The sequence below is a fragment of the Rhinatrema bivittatum genome, chromosome 19 (assembly GCF_901001135.1).
Source record: "Rhinatrema bivittatum chromosome 19, aRhiBiv1.1, whole genome shotgun sequence".
NCBI lineage: Eukaryota > Metazoa > Chordata > Amphibia > Gymnophiona > Rhinatrematidae > Rhinatrema > Rhinatrema bivittatum.
In genome coordinates, this window is record NC_042633.1 from 15,662,938 (window position 1) to 15,679,554 (window position 16,617).

General features: G+C 48.0%; 1 protein-coding gene across 5 annotated transcripts; it reads left to right on the forward strand.

Annotated features, from left to right (window-relative positions):
- Nucleotides 1-735: 735 nt before the first annotated feature.
- On the forward strand, nt 736-14,322 carry LOC115080436 (oocyte zinc finger protein XlCOF6-like). Of its 5 annotated transcripts, none has more exons than XM_029584593.1 (6): nt 736-925; nt 7,441-7,554; nt 7,686-7,793; nt 10,356-10,463; nt 11,377-11,484; nt 11,624-14,322. In XM_029584593.1, exons 1-6 carry the CDS (start codon nt 751-753, stop codon nt 13,573-13,575), a joined length of 2,565 nt encoding a protein of 854 aa, XP_029440453.1. In that variant the 5' UTR covers nt 736-750; the 3' UTR covers nt 13,576-14,322. The 5 variants fall into 5 exon arrangements, with proteins under 5 accessions (XP_029440453.1, XP_029440452.1, XP_029440454.1 ...); XM_029584592.1 differs by having other exon boundaries at nt 10,356-10,484; nt 11,624-14,321; XM_029584594.1 differs by lacking the exon at nt 10,356-10,463.
- The last annotated feature ends 2,295 nt before the right edge of the window (nt 14,323-16,617 follow it).

Sequence of the window (16,617 nt, forward strand, 5' to 3'; positions counted from 1 at the left end):
TTCCTGCTATAATCTATGGAGAGCTGATCTCCCTGATAGATGTCATATATCAAAGATACATGAGAGAACAGAGCTCCCTTCCTGCTATAATCTACTGGAGAGCTGATCTCCCTGATAGATGTCATATATCAAACAAACATGAGAGAACAGAGCTCCCTTCCTGCTATAATCTACTGGAGAGCTGATCTCCCTGATAGATGTCATATATCAAACATACATGAGAGAACAGAGCTCCCTTCCTGCTATAATCTACTGGAGAGCTGATCTCCCTGATAGATGTCATATATCAAACATATATGAGAGAACAGAGCTCCCTTCCTGCTATAATCTACTGGAGAGCTGATCTCCCTGATAGATGTCATATATCAAACATACGTGAGAGAACAGAGCTCCCTTCCTGCTATAATCTACTGGAGAGCTGATCTCCCTGATAGATGTCATATATCAAACATACATGAGAGAACAGAGCTCCCTTCCTGCTATAATCTACTGGAGAGCTGATCTCCCTGATAGATGTCATATATCAAAGATACATGAGAGAACAGAGCTCCCTTCCTGCTATAATCTACTGGAGAGCTGATCTCTCTGATAGAGACCATATAAGAGTTTATTATGCACACAAACTTTTCGCCTATTGTTCAAGTTGATGTTAATGTTATTGCACCATTGTTCCTTGTAAACCGATATGATATGATTGGGATCATGAATGTCGGTATAAAAAAGCTCTAAATAAATAAATAAATAAGTATAATGGAGCTGGAGGGAGAGGGGTTGAGCATGTTGTATTTGCTATTTCAGGCCTCCATCACATTCAGTGATGTCGCTGCTTATTTCTGGGAAGAGGAGTGGGTCATCCTGGAAGAATGGCAGAAGGAGCTGTACAGGAAGGTCATCGAGGAGATTCACGGTGTCCTGATATCACGGGGTAAAGATGCCCCTTCTATTTTCTATCACCCATTGCAGGATGGGTTAGAAGTCCCAGGCACCAGGTCACCAAGACACCTAAAATTTGGGGTCTGGTATCTGAGGCTGTGGTGAGCCTAATGGGAACTGCTGCGGCTGTTTGGAGCCCAGTGAAAGACACCTCTGTTGTTGCTTCTGCCACAGCTACCACTGACACAAGGAATGAGACCACTGGTGAGTGGTAGGGGATGGGGAAAGAGGAGAGAGGCTGGAGGAAGAACAAAGACTATAGGTGAAAAAAAGCAAAACAAAAAAGTCAAAATAATCAAAAAATGTAGAGAAAAATCCAAGAAAAAAATATTTGGGGGTGGGTGGGAAGAGATTGACTCGGCTTCTAAAAAAATATTTTGTCTTGTGCTCTGGTTTTCAGAGATTTTTGAAATCTCTGCATTTTGTGTTCTCTCCTATCTCAGATTGCCACTTGGCTCCAGAATTGGCTCATCCAGCCCTGGCTTCATCCTACTGGCATGCAGGAACATCTAACACAGACTTTCCCCATTGAGTTTCCTCAGAATATGCAAACTACAACTCCCTACATGCATTGGGGAAATTCAGCACCCAGTTTAACGCACTTACTAAAAAATCATTTAACTCCCATTGTAGTAAGCTAATACGTCAGGAGTTTTATAAAGCATGCTAACCTGGAAATCTGTGCAGAAGATGTGCTTAGCATGCAGATAAATCGTATTTTCTGCACCAACAGTGTCTTCTGTGCATAAACTAGGATTTCTGTTCGCAAATCATGTTTTGTACACCAACCCTGTTTTATGCGCAGAAAACAATTTTCTTCACAAATCATTTTTATTGAAACTCGATATCCCGCAATTCCATACACATCAAAGTGGGTTACAAATAATTCACTGTACATAATACACAGTAAAAAAACCCCAACCTCCATCCACCCCTAACCCATAACTTCCCGAGAATTTCCACTACAATATTCATATAAGTGTCCTTAAGAGAAGGCAGCAGGGTAACCTGCACAGAGCGACAGTTACTAACAGAAGGCATGGGGGACATGCACGGAGTGGTGGGTACTACCCTTATAAAAAGGCATGGGGGTAACTGCATGGAGTGGTGGGTACTATCTTAACAAAAGGCATGGGGGTAACTGCACGGAGTGGCAATTACTACCCTTAACAGAAAGCACGGGGGTAACTGCACGGAGTGGCAATTACTACCGTTATGATCGGTGTCCCTTCCTTCCCACTCCAGGAGCCGCTATAGCTTTGGGCACGGGCCTTCACATTTCTGTACCCTTAAAACCACTGTTCCTTCCTGCCCACCACCAGTATTCTTGCTCTGCCCTGGTCAGGCTCCTCCATGTGGTGCTATATGCTAAATTGCAGTTCCTAAACATACCCAGATCATTCTAGACAAGTGGGTTTCTGCATCTCCCGCAGCAGATGGAGGCAGAGAACAAAACCTTTGAGGCACTGCTACATAACGGAGAGTGCCACCTGCAGGGGCTCAGTATTTCTCGGTCTCCAGCAGATGGTAGAGGTGCAGTCCCCTGCAGTCCTGACTGATTCTGGAGTTTGGAGAGTTGGATCTGCTCCCCGAGGTGTCAGGTTCCTTGGGGGGCCATCCCTCGGGTTGAGCCAGGCAAACAGGGGGTTGGATACCCCTTGGCTGTTGCAGCCCGCTAGCTCCAGAGCCCCTGATAGCCAGGGGACTGGCTCCCTCTTTGTGCCCCGCGATCCCCTCCTGTCTGCTGCTGACTATCTCGGGGAGGTATCCCTTGTGGGGGGTTCTTCTTGTCTTTTTTTTTTTTTTTGTTATTTAAGTTTTGTTTAAAAAAAAAAAAAAAGGAGTAAAGCTTCAGACTCTGAGAGGGTTCCAGCCAGGAGAATCGGCCGGCTGAGCAGTGCCGGGGACAGCTGACCTCCGGGGCTGCCGGGGTCGGTGAGGGAGTGGGAGCGGTCTGTGCCGACACCGGCTCGCTGTAATTTCCCCGGCGGGGGAGACCTTTTTTTTTCTGTGCGCCCGCGGCTTTGTGAGCCATTTTTTCGCGTGTGCTGTTTGCGTGCCACTGTTGTTGTTGCTGCGCACTGGTGCAGCTTGGCGGCCATGTGGTGCGGCTTACCTCGCAGCGGAGCGAGCGTGATTGGGCTCGATGGCAGAAAAGCCGCGCATGGAGGCCTGCAAGGCCTGGGGGCTTTGGTCAGCCCGTTTGAATTCCCTTTCTCTGTACACAGGTTGTGTTTCGGGGGGGGGGGGGGGGATCCTCTGCTAAGGGCTCGAAGGCCAGAGGGCCTCTTGCTCTGCAGAGTCCGTGACTGGGACCAAGGTGGGGATCCCCACTTTCTCTACTCCCGAGGGGGATTGCAGCCAGGGGACTCCGGCCGGCCTCGACTCCAGTGACTCCCCTCCTCCTCTCTCTCCGGCGGCGCAGGAGCTCGAGGAGGGAGCAGATTCCGAGTCCAGCGGTCTTGAGCGGGCATTTGAAGGCCCACGGGGTTTTTCCCCTGAGTTCGTCCTGCTCATGCACGAGGCTTTCCTGGCTAGGAAGGCAGGTGAGCGGAGACCCAAGCAGAGGACCTCAGGGCAGTCCAAGAGACCTCGGCTGGCTTTAGCAGGTTCCTCTCTGGGCGTGCTGGCGAGCTGATCTTGATCCCGGGGATCTGGATGACTCAGATGAACTGCAAGAGAACGCTGCGTCCACTCCAGCAGCGGATCCAGATGTGGACCTGGATGGGGATCAGAATCCGGATCCGGATGTGAGCAAGGATGATCTGGACCTTGTTGAGGGGACCAGGGATGACAGAGATGACCCTCGGATGGTCCGCCTTTTTTAAAAAGGACTTCGGCCTCTCATTCCCCAGGTGTTGGAGGAGTTAGGGGTGAAATTAGCTCAGAAGGAATCTGATAACGAGGGTGTCAGTCCGGTCCTGGATGGTCTGCGGGGTCCGCCTGATGCTTTCCCCATCCCTAAGAAGATTCAGAAGCTCATCAGCCAGGAGTGGTACTTCCCAGAGGCGGGCTTGAAGGTTGGCAGGGCGATGGCGAAGCTTTATCCTGTATTGGAAGAGCATTTGGACTGCCTTAAAATGCCTAAGGTGGATGCGGCGGTGACCAAGAAGCTTCTGGTGGTGGGGGCTGCCACACTGAAAGATGTTCAGGATCGCAAATTGGGAATTCAATTGAAGCACATGTTTGGGGTGTGTCAGCCTTGGGTCTCCGAGCTGCGGTGTGCGCTAGCATGATGCAGCGGGCTTACTTATGTTGGATTCAGAAGCCGCAGGAGCAGGCATCATCCGGCATGCTGTCCCCCGCTCAGGCGGCACGGCTGGAAGCGGGGGTGGCTTATGTGGCAGATGCATTGTATGATCTGGTGCGCCCTGCGGCTAGGAGCATGGTCTCGGCGGTGGCGGCGCGCCGACTTGTGGCTGCGCAACTGCTCGGTGGACATGTGGTCCAAGACTCAGTTATGTAATCTTCCCTTTAAGAGGAAGCTGCTGTTAGGGGAAGACCTGGATCAGCTTATGAAGTCCTTGGGGGAAACCAAGGGCAATAGACTGTCGGAGGACAAGAAGAGCAATAAGAAAGTCTTTCCGTCCCTGCTTTCGTGAGTCGCGGTTTCGGTCCGGGAGAGGGTCTTCCTCCTCAGGTTCTATGCAGTCGTCAGCGGTCCTTTCAGGGGGGCTGGCAGGTCTTCCAAAGGCAGTTCCGGGCAGGGGGGCCGGAGGAAGTAAGCCGTCACAGTGAAGCCAGGCTCGCCCACTCCTCGCGGGCAGCAGTAAGGGGGCAAGTCCTCCTGTTTTTACAAGGAGTGGGTTACGATTACCTCGGACCGGTGGGTGCTGGAGGTTGTAAAGGACGGTTACGCCTTAGAATTTTCTCACCCACTCGGGGACGCCTTTCTGGAGTCCCACTGTTCTTCTCGAAACAAACAAGAAGCTGTAGAAGAGACTCTGCAAAGGTTGATAAGCTTGGAAGCAGTAGTTCTGGTGCCGCCGAGCAAGCAGGGACAGGGAAGGTACTCCCATCTATTTTGTGGTTCCAAAAAAAAAAGAGGACACCTTCCATCGCATCTTGGATTTGCAAAAGGCGAACGTGAGCTTGCGGCTGCCACATTTCCGAATGGAGACTCTGTGTACGGTGATTGCTGTGGTCCACAAAGGAGAGTTCCTGGCGTTTTTGGATCTCACCAAGGCTTACCTGCATATTCCCATTCGAAAGGAGCATCAGAAGTTCCTGCGCTTCAAAGTGCTGGGCCAGCACTTCCAGTTTTGGGCTCTTCCCTTTGGGCTGGTGCCCGGAAGCCTGGAATCACATTTGTGCCAGATGGGTGTTCTGCAGCTAGATCTCATGGTCACGCGGGCCAATGCAAAGTCGGCAAGATTTTTCAGTCGCAGAAGAGAGGTTGGTTCAGTAGGACTGGATGCTCGAGTGTGTCCCTGGCCGAAGGGGATCCTTCTGTATGTGTTTCCCCCGTGGCCGCTCATAGGTTGAGTGCTATTGCGCATAGAAGCACATCCAGGGTCAGTGGTACTGGTGGTGCCGGAGTGGCCGCATCATCTGTGGTTCACGGACCTGGTGCATCTGACGATGGACGAACCTCTGTGGCTGGCTCATCTGCTGGTTCCAGTCGCTGCTGAACACACCAGGTCTCAAAAACCTTCCAAACCCTGACATAAGCCATGGACGTAGAAGGCCATCTAGCCTGGAGAAGAGTAGAAATTACTGGCTCAAGAGTATCCCTTCGTGCGCAATTGCTGCCTATCAAAACCCAAGCTGCAAGACAAAAGTGATCCTCTCAATCCGAAAATATGGGACCCTGCCACAGTAACCCCAGCAGCAGGACTTGCCCAAGGGTTTGGCTTATATTTTGCTCCATGTCCAGGTTTCTGCCTTGGGTTGTCTGCGGGGCAAGCCTTTGGCTTCTCATCCCGTCATCCGATTCCTGAAGGGGGGTAAAGCATGTGAGACCTCCGGTTCAAAAGGTGTGTCTGGATTGGAACCTTACCTTAGTCTTGTGGGTCCTATGTGAGGACCCTTTTGAGCCTTTGGGTCAAGCCTACTTGAAGGACTTTACATTGAAGATGGTTTTTCTGGTGGCGATTTGTTCAGCCAGATGCATTTCGGAGCTTCAGGCTCTTTCTTGCCATGATCCTTTCTTGCTTATTTCTATCAACAAAGTGTCCTTGCGAACGGTGCCTTCTTTTCTGCCAAAAGTGGTTTTTGCCTTTCATGTGAATCAGACAGTTGACTTGCCGGATTTTCCGGAGAGGCCTCGAGATTCTGTGGAGGGTAGAAATCTCCATCTTCTGGATGTTCGGCACATCCTGTTGCATTATTTGAAGGTCCCTAATTCTTTTAGGCGATCGCACCATCTCTTTGTGGTGTTTGGTGGTGCGAAGAAAGGGGAGAAAGTTTCAAAAGTTACTTTGGCCTGTTGGTTGAAAGAGGCTGTTTGCTTGGCCTGTATTTGTAAGGGTTGTGCCATCCCAACTGGTCTTAAAGCGCATTCAACTACAGCGCAAGCAACCTCTTGGGCTCAGTGTCAGTGGTATCTCTCCAAGAGATCTGTAGGGCCGCGGTGTGGTCCTCGCTTCATACTTTCACCAAGCATTACCAATTGGATGATCAAGTGCAGGACAGTATGACTTTCGGTGAAAGTGGGTTGAGAGCAGGTCTTTCGGGTTTCCGCCCCGGTGTAGGGTTGCTTTGGTACATCCCACTTGTCTGGACTGATCTGGGTATGTTCAGGAAAGGAAAATTGGTTCTTACTGCTAATTTTTGTTCCTGTAATACCACAGATCAGTCCAGAGACCCGCCCCGGTGCTAACTGCCGAAAAACTGATTTTCCTGGTACTTATCTGCTAGACATTGAAGAGTTTTCCTTACCAATTGCTACAGTTAAGTTTGTCGAGTTAAGCAGTTGATAGGACATTGATGGTGCTGAAGTTTTGTAGGTCTCCAGTTCATGGGAATCCAACCCTGGGCTTTCTAGTTTGCCCTGGGAGAGGGAAATGTTTCTAATCTTGGCTTGGGTACAGGTCAATACTGAGGGACTGCATGTGGCACTCTTGGTTATGTAGCAGTGCCTCAAAGGTTTTGTTCTCTGCCTCCATCTGCTGGTAGGGATGCATAAACCCACTTGTCTGGACTGATCTGTGGTATCACAGGAACGAAAATTAGCAGGCAAGAACCAATTTTCCTGTGTCCTGATGAAGGGGCTTTTTTTTTGTCTTAGCCCTGATACAAATACATACAAATCTTAAGAAAATGAACCACATGAGATGATGGATGAGCTGAAAAATGTCCTGCACAGAACGATCAGACAGCTAGCCAGGTGCTTCTCCTGGTAATCTCAAGAGCAAGTGGTGGTCTCCTGTTGCAAGGCTTCGTCAGCAAATAAATCCAATGATATGCACATACTGTTTCAACAGCACAGGAATGGGTGGAACTCTCTCTCCCCCGGGCTTCTACAAATACACATTTAAAATGTAATTTTGCTCTCTTGATTGCCAGGTTATTCAATTCTTAATCCCGATGTCATATTCAAGATTAAAAAGGAAGATGAGAAATATTTCACTCAACGCTATGAACAGGAGGGAAAAGAAGGCATTCGTGACCCTACTGATAGTAAGTAAACATTTGGGATTTAAAAGGCTTTGCATTTTCAGATTAGAGGAGGTGGGACATCAACATCAACCATTTGGGGGGACTTGAAATCAGATAATATCTGGTCCTCGGTGAATCCTCTCTTGTGACAGGTCATCCGATTGTAACGTCCGTGTTCTCCCTGAGCATCAAAGAGGAGGAAGAGTCCCATTTCCTGGGTCGTCCGGAGATGACTGAAGAGATTCTCCCTGCGGTAACTGGCGAGTATAAAATTCCTGCTGGCCGTCTTTACTTCCTGTCAGATTATAAGCGCTCTGGTACAATGAAGTTCAGGAAACCAGGGAGCAGAAGCAAAATAAAAATGTAAATTAAAAATAGGTTTTAGGAGCCAGAGAAGAAGAGCCGAGCTATGATGGATAGTGACATTGAAAGCCTTTCAGAAATCCAGAGATAAGGGCATGGGCAATCTGCTTAGTGGTTGATGCAGTAAGATAAGGATGTGAACACCGAATATTATAAAGATGGTAACAGCAAGCCATCATTATGACAATATTCTGGGATCAAATGATGAATATGAAGTCAGTAAGCTGGCCAAGGTTCTTGACAACAGAAAGGGCTGGGATAGTGGTGGAATGAAAGTGAATAGGGAAAGGGGGAAGGAATGCCATCCGAGGATGGGAACGAAGAGGATTTCAAGCTTGGAACTATGTAACTGTTAAAGAGAGGAGAGACGTGCAAAGCCCAGGGAAGACGAGTACAATTAGATGAATGTGAGGCAGCCCAGATGACTGACACTCAGGAACTGGAGCGGGTGCTGGTAGAAGCAAGGCAGCTTTCTTTTGAGCGAAGCAATTCCAGGCAAACGCAGTCTCCCGGACTCCGGAGAAGAAACAAATTGCTTTCTGGTGCCTGGCTGCAGCAACGTCCTAGGTCTACCCTGGAGAGCAGTGAAACACAAACTACCTCTGGCTCCAGCTGGGGTCCGGGTAGCACTTTCTCCTTCAGTCACGTGGGAGGGAAGATTTGCTCCTTCCCAATGAAGCAAGTGAAGAAAAGAGTAACGATTGCTGGGTTTTGTCTGCATGCATATGGTAGATGATAAAAAAAAAGGGGAAAAAAACAGAAGAAAGAGAACCTCCAAGCTCACCTTGATACATTGTCTGGACCTCGGACCCTGGTTTGCTCCTGTCATGGTATGTGGCAACCAAAAACCTATTTAGAGACCCTGCCCTCGGAAGAAAGCCGAGGCCGAAGAATGAATGGTGTGGTGTGCCGACCGAGAAAAGATTTAGGGGAGCGAAAGAGAACAGGAGAAGTACCATGAAGAAAACAAGAACGAAGTCGAGCAGGAATGCTGCCACAGATGACAAAAAGCGGTGAGCAGACAGGCGCGAGCAAGATTAAAACCGAACCCGAGGTTTACACGGTCAAGGAGATTCAGCAGAGTGGAAAGGGGTAAGAATGCCTGACGGACGCTCAGCAGGGACAGCCTCCCGATTTAAGTAAATAGCAACAGAATAGCCATGGCAATTAAGGCCTTGAAGAATGCAAGGAAAGAAGAGAGGTTTTGTTCTTACAAGGAGCCAGAGTTGAAGGCGACATGGCCTAGCAGCGGAGATGGGGGGAAGCCAGCACTGTAACAAGAGTTTGGGCAAGGTTGGAACGGATATGGATGAGGGGGAGAAGTCGGGTTTGGGTTGGACGTGGGAGTTTAGGTTTGCAAAAAAGTGGATGGCGTCTCAAATGGGCAGACTGACTGGGCCATTTTGCATCATTTACTCTTGTTGCTGTGAAGAAGAGGATTAAAAGAAAAAGCTTTCCTCTTTCACAGGTTCCCCTCAACTTCTCTCTTGGCCTGCTTTATTCATCTCTTACATCAAATTTGGCGGTGCTTATGCGCCTTCCTGAGTAGGTTCCCAGGAACAGAACCTGGGGGGGGGGGGCCATCATGGACAGTGCATTGAAATTCTTCAGCTTAGTGAGAGAGGTCCATTTGGCACCGTCAGATGATGTCATCCACATGTCCTTGCTAATTCAGCCTTTCTTGTCAGCAGAGAACACCCAATAATTAAAACTAAGAAGGGAAGAAAAATCTCCCCCCTCGCCATACCCGGGAACTTTTGATTTCTAGTCACCCTGGCATTATTGTGTATCTGTGTGTTTGTGGGTGGGGAGAAGGGGAGGGCACACACTTTCTCCTTCCTAACACACACGTTCATTTTCTCACACACATACACGTCTTGCACACAGCGCTCTCACACTCTCTCTCTCTCGCACACGCGCTCTCACACTCTCTCACACACACACGCCCTCTCCTATGCGCTCTGTCTCATGCACATGCTTTCTCGCACGCTGTCACTCTCGCACACGCTCGTTCTCGCTCTTTACCCTCCCCCCTTTGGAACGCAGCAGCCGCCGCCACCGCCTCCTGGGCCCCACAGGCAAGCTCCTCCACCTCCTGCTCCTCTCTTTTTGGGCCTGATCTGCCTGCTCCTCTGGGCTGCGGTGAATGCACCTCCCTCCTTTTTTTGCCCAAGACTTGACTTCCTCTTCCAGGCCTGCACCGGCAGGAATAGCAAGGAGGAGCAGTCATCGCAGCCTTGCCACTGCCGTGCAGCCCCAAAAGCTGGGAGTGCCGAAGGGGGCCACCTGGTCAGTTTAGTGCTTCCACCAGCCTTTCTAGATGACAAGTGGCACAGCAGCCCCCCCTTTTTTTCTTAGCTCTGTAGTGGGCTATCAAAGCAAAAATCTGAACTGACTTGTATTGATAGTCTCCAGGGGAGCTTTTCGAAATCTATTGTGACCATCTTTTTCCATAAAAGGCTGCCCTGATGTCATCCCTGATATTTTCATCCGATTTAAGGAAGAGGGATTCAGAAGTGAGCCCCAGGACCACGAGGAACGAGGAGACGGGCCCATGCTGGGCGCATGTGAGGACTGGCGGGAAGCGGGTAACGTAGCTCGGATTAAAGTCAGCGGTGGGGCCCTGCGTATCTTACAAGAATGATGCCACAAAAATGAGACCATAAAATGAAGGCCCTTGACTTCTCTGCCATCGTTTTGTAATTTGTTCTTTTTTTTTTTCCATTTACTTTTTATTTTTCGTTCATTTTCAGGCCTTGCACTCTGTTCTTCTTCCTTCTCTCGTCCTCCCCGCCATTCTCCCCTTTAACACTTCCTCTAGTCCTTCTCTCTTCTGTTTGCTTCTCTTTTTCCATAGTTTTCGCCCCCCCCCCATTAATCTTTTCATTACCACCTTCCCCTCATTTCTCCTTTTTTTCTCTCATTCCCTTTCTTTTTTCATCCTTCCCCTTCCATCCTGCACTGTTTCGTCAGCTCCAGCTTGCTACCCTTGCTTCCCTTCTAGCAGCAGGTGGCTCTTGGTTTCTTTGCTGACAACTGGAGGGAGGGAGCCAGGGGTGCCTTCCCTCCCAGTGGTTATAAGAGGGAAGCAGGGAGGGAACGAGACAGTGATTCCTCTCCAACGCACACATACTAGCAGCAGAGGCAGCAGGGAGGGAGGCAGGCTTGGTGGCCCTTCTGACCGGATTGGCTGCAGGAGGAGACAGGGTGACTCCCTGACTTCTCGCAGCAGGAGGGGAGGTGGGATTTCACAGTAAAAAGGGCATTTTCTGCAACAGGTTTCCTAGCCCTGGTATTTGGGGGTGATCGGGTGCCCTGTTCACTATGGCTTTTTCTTGCTGTAGTGCGACAGAGGAGCCTTAGCTCCTTCCATCAGAACACGCAAACTTTCACAGAATTCCCCTCGGCTCATGTTTTTGCCAAAGGTCAGCGTCCAAGGCTATTTAAAAAGCTGATGGTGCTTTATCATTTTTCTAATAGGCAACGAAGGAAACAATCCTGACTTCACAGTAGAGATCCTGAAAATGGAAGAGCCTGATACCAGCGACCAGCTGGAGGCAGGAGAGGAGGATATTGAGGCCAAGAAAGGCAAGGAAAAAAATTCCTTTGTAATATCATCCTAGCTGATGTGTCGATGCATGCTTTGGCAGTGCTGTGGGGTTAAAGTTTCCTGGTAACTGTTCCTTCATAGCTGTAAAATTGAACAGACTCTCATTTAACCCAACAGAGGATGGGTCCAGGAACAAGAGTGAGATGAAGATGATGTGTAATGGGCAGCAAAGGGAAGAATGGAATCACCGAGACCTCGCCAGAGACAGCCCAGATCCTTTTGCAGACTGTGAAGGAGGTGTCAGGAGAGCAACGTTGCTCAGGATAGAAGACAGAAAAGAAGCAAGATCAGCCTCATGTACTGAACTTGAGAGAAATTCCAAGCCCTGCCCAAAGCTTAAACAGACTAAGAAACTCATTGAAAGAGAGAGACCATCTGAAAGTGCTGATATTTGGGAAAGCTTCACCACAAACTCAAATATTATTGAGCACCAAAAGATAATTGGATGTGGGAACAAGTTCCCTGAGAAGTCAAATCACAGATTTATCCAACAGTATCGTGAAAGGGAGAAAACCTTTCCAAGTAGTGCAGTAGAGAAAAGAACCTCTAAGAAAAGAAACGCTTTCACAGATAGAAAATTTGATATACCAAAAAACCTGTTAAAATGTTCTCAGTGTGACGAATGCTTTACGGGCAGAGCTGAGCTGGCAGCCCACCTAAGACTTCATTCTAGAGAAAAACGATTTCAGTGTACGGAATGTGAGAAATACTTTCCTCTGAAGTCGCAGCTTAAGACACACAAGTGTCTTCATGCTGGAGAGAAACTGTTTAAATGTTCTGAATGTGATCAAAGTTTCTATACCAAATCCTTCCTCTCAGACCATGAAAGAATTCATTGTGGAGAAAGACCATTCAAATGCACTGAATGCAAGAAAAGTTTTACCAGCAAATCGAACCTCACAGCGCATACAAAACTTCACAGAGGAGACACACCTTTTAAATGTAATGAATGTGAAAAATGCTTTAGATGCAGATCACAGCTTAAACTTCATCAGATAGTTCATACAGGAGAGAAGCCGTTTAAATGTACTGAATGTGAGAAATGTTTTAAATATAGGTCACAGCTTAAACTTCATCAGGTAATTCACACAGGTGAGAAACTATTTAAATGTTCTGAATGTGAAAAAAGCTTCACTCAAAAAAACTTTCTCAGAGAACATGAAAGAATTCATTCTGGCGAAAGACCATTTCAGTGTTCGGAATGTGAGAAAAGGTTTATTACCAAGTCAAACCTCATAGCACATACAAAACTTCACACAGGAGACAAATCTTTTAAATGTAATGAATGTGGAAAATGCTTTACATGCAGATCAAAGCTTAAAATTCATCAGATAGTTCACACAGGAGAGAAACAATTTAAATGTACAGAATGTGAGAAATGTTTCACACGGGAGTGCACCTTGAGGCAACACGAAATGACCCACCTGGGAGAGAAACCATTTCAGTGTTCTGAATGTGAGAAAAGCTTCTCGCACAAATGTTACCTGAGGCGACATTTAAGCAACCACACAGGTGAAAAGCCATTTAAATGTTCTGAATGTGATAAAAGTTTCAGTCACAAATACTTTCTCAGCCAACATGAAAGAATTCACTCCGGAGAAAGACCATTTCAATGCACTGAATGCGAGAAAAGGTTCACTAGCAAATCAAACCTCACAGTGCATATAAAACTTCACACAGGCGACAAATCTTTTAAATGTAATGAATGCGAAAAATGCTTTTCATGCAGATCGCAACTTAAAATGCATCAGATAGTTCACACGGGAGAGAAACAATTTAAATGTACAGAATGTGATAAATGTTTTGGTCGGAAATGCACGCTGCGGCAACATGAAATGATTCACCTGGGAGAGAAACCATTTCAGTGTTCTGAATGTGAGAAAAGCTTTTCACACAAATGCTACCTGCGACGTCACGAAAGCAATCACACAGGTGAAAAGCCATTTAAGTGTTCTGAATGTGGTAAAAGCTTTAGTATGTTATGTTACTTAAGAATACATGGAAGGATCCACACAGAAGAGAAAGCATCTAGGGGGGGAAAAGGGGTTAAGCTGGGACAGAATAACTGAATCTTTTAATAAAAATTAATTTGCTAAGTTGCTCAACATAGTTAACACAGTTATGGGCACCCTTTGTACTTTTGCACGATGTGAAGAGCTTTTGAAATAAAAAAAGGTTCAGTTTCAGGAGGAAGAATTTAAAGAGGAAAAGTTTGAAAAAGAAGGGATACAACTTCACTTAGAAAAAACATATTTTTTATTTAGTATAAGAGGGCTCTTTGCAAGATTATTACAGGAGCTACAAGTATATATATATATATATATATATGATCACACTTATCACTCCTTAAAATGTACATAAAATGTGTAAAAAAAACGTTTATGTACATTTTAAGGAGTGATAAGTGTTTTTCGATTGTTTGAATATTTTGTTAAATATAATAAAAGATATATAAAAATAACTTTGGGGTTCCTGCAAAAGTGATCTTATATTTGTATTGGGTGGGGACTGGTTGTTAGAAAAACTTTTTTCATTTTAGATATACACAAAATGTTTTTCATTTTAGATATATATACACACACACACAAAAGCACCAAACTACAATCTTAAGCCAGATATGAGAAAAATCATTGTTCTCACAAGGAACGTAGTGCATCAACAGGCAGCTTGACGGTTTCAGTGCAAAGAGCTGCTCTGCCTCTGAAAATCGTTCAGCATGCCACAGGAACCAGACCATCTTAAAGGGAGCAGGAACTGATCAAACAGGATCGCAGGGGACTGAAAAACCGCCCAAACTGTATTACCTAATAACTTCATTGTGTATCTCCTGGTTTTTATACTTTTTGAAAGAGTAAACGTTTACTCGTTCCATTCCACACATTATTTTAATGACCTCTATCATATCTCCCATCAGCCATCTTTTTTCCAAGCTGAACAGCCCTAACCTTTTAGTCTTTCCTTATAGAGGAATTGTTCCATCCCCTTTTTCATTTTGGTTGCCCTTCTCTGTACCTTATCTAATTCTGCTATATCTTTTTTGAAATGTGGTGACCAGAATTGCTGTCATGGACCCTGCCCGTGGGTCTCCCTGCGAGCAGGCCCTGCTCACCTTGCTTCACCCGACGCGGCTGGTGTCGCCGATGTCTGGTCTTCCGGTGCGGCTGGAGCCGCGGACTGAAGTTCCTCCCGCGGCCCGGAGGTCGCCCCTGGTAGCAGTCTTCACCGCGGCCAGTGCCGCAGACTTTTCAGCATCCCATGCGGCACGGAGCTGCCGCCGTCATCACATCCTCCGGGGCTGGAGGCGCGGCTAGAGCCGCCCCCGGGGCTTCCTGCAGCGGCTGGAGTTGCTGCCATCTTCGAGGCCTGCCTTCCAGGCCAGCCCTGCGTCTGCGACGTTGACGCTGTGCAGGCCGCTGTCCACGGTCCTGCACAGCCAGCTTCCTGCTTCCCTTAGGTGCCGGCGCGCGTCTCTCTTCAGAATTTAAAGGGCCAGCCACAGGAAGTGCTGCTGGCCCCACCTTTGATTGGACTTCCAATTCCAGCCCTATAAAGGGCTGCTCCGTCACTTCAGTCTTTGCCTTGCATTGGAGTTACTCCACTCTGGAGGCTCCTGCCTGCCAGAGCTCCGTCAGGTCTTCTTCGTGGAGCTCCTCTTCGTTTCGTCTTCATGTCAAGTCAAGTCTTCGTGCCCGAGGTCTTCGTCCAGATGTCCTGGTGTCTCGTTTTGATCCTCCACTTCCTGATGTCCCAGGTTCCTTGGTGTCCTGCCCTTCTTGGTGTTTGCTTCAGCGCTCCTGAGCCTTCTGGTACATGTCAGACCCGACTCCCTCGGATGACGTCTTTCCTGAGCGTGGCGTGGCCTGTAGGTGGACTGGTGTCCTGTGCTCCTGAGCCGTCTTGTCCTGCCAGCCTTTGTGGTGCTTCGGGTGACATCTGGCTCCATTGTCGGAGTCCCACTTTGCATTCTTCCCTGCGCTCGTCCTGTTCTCAGCGTGGTCCGTGACCAGCCTCCTCAGGCTGTGTAGGGCGCGCAGTGGGACAGGGTGGTCCGTGACCAGCTCATTGGGTCCGCCCGTGAAGGTGGGCTGAGTAGGGCGCCCTGAGAGACAGTGCCAATGTCCTTCCGCCCAACCTCTCATCTCGTTTGGACTTCGTCAAGTTCCTCGTCTCGTCCTGGATGCCGTTGCATCAGTCTTGGTGTCACGTCAACGTCTTGTTCCTGATGTCATCGCATCGACCCTGTTCCGGGATGCCGTCGCATCGACCATTGGTCCGTGATGTCCTCGCATCAGCCTTGGTTTCATGTCCTCAACTACCTTGGTGTCATGTCTTGTTCCAGCCCTCGCCTCTGATGCTGTCCGCATCAGTCTTGGTGTCATGTCTTCGTCTGCGATGCCGTAGCATCGATCTTGGTGTCATGTCTTCATGTCAAGGCCCGTCTGCCCTCATCCTCAGGCCAGGCCTGCTGCTCCATGCCGTTCCAAGCGGCAGGTCCGAAAGGGCTCGGAATGATCGGAGGACCATTCACATTCCAACATCTTCCTGTTGTTGGCCTTGGGAGCTTGCAGGCCTGGCGGAAGGGTAAGACCGTCTGCCATGGTGGAACACGCCGTCAACCCTCGGTTCGGTCCTGGATCCGTCTGGGATTGGGCTGAGGCCCAAGGGCACACTAAACACCCCTTCTCGACAATTGCACACAGTATTCAATATAAGGTTGCACCATGGAACGATATAGAAGTATTATGATAACCTCTGTTTTTTTCTCCATTCCTTTCCTAATAATCCCTAGCATTCTATTTGCTTGCTTGGATGCTGCTGCACACAGAGTAGAAGATTTCAACATCATATCAATGATGACGCCTAGATCCTTTTCCTGAGTGATGACTCCTAATATGGAAGCTTGCATTATGTAGCTATAATTTGGGTTACTCTTCCCTTAGTGCATCCCTTTGCACTTGTCCATATTGAATTTCATTTTCCATTTGCATGCCCAGTCTCCCAGTTTTGCAAGGACTCTTGCAATTTCTCACAGTCCTCTTGTCATTAAACAACTTTGAATAATTTTTAGTCATCAGACCCTTGCGCCCTAGGTTGACTAATGTAACAGCACC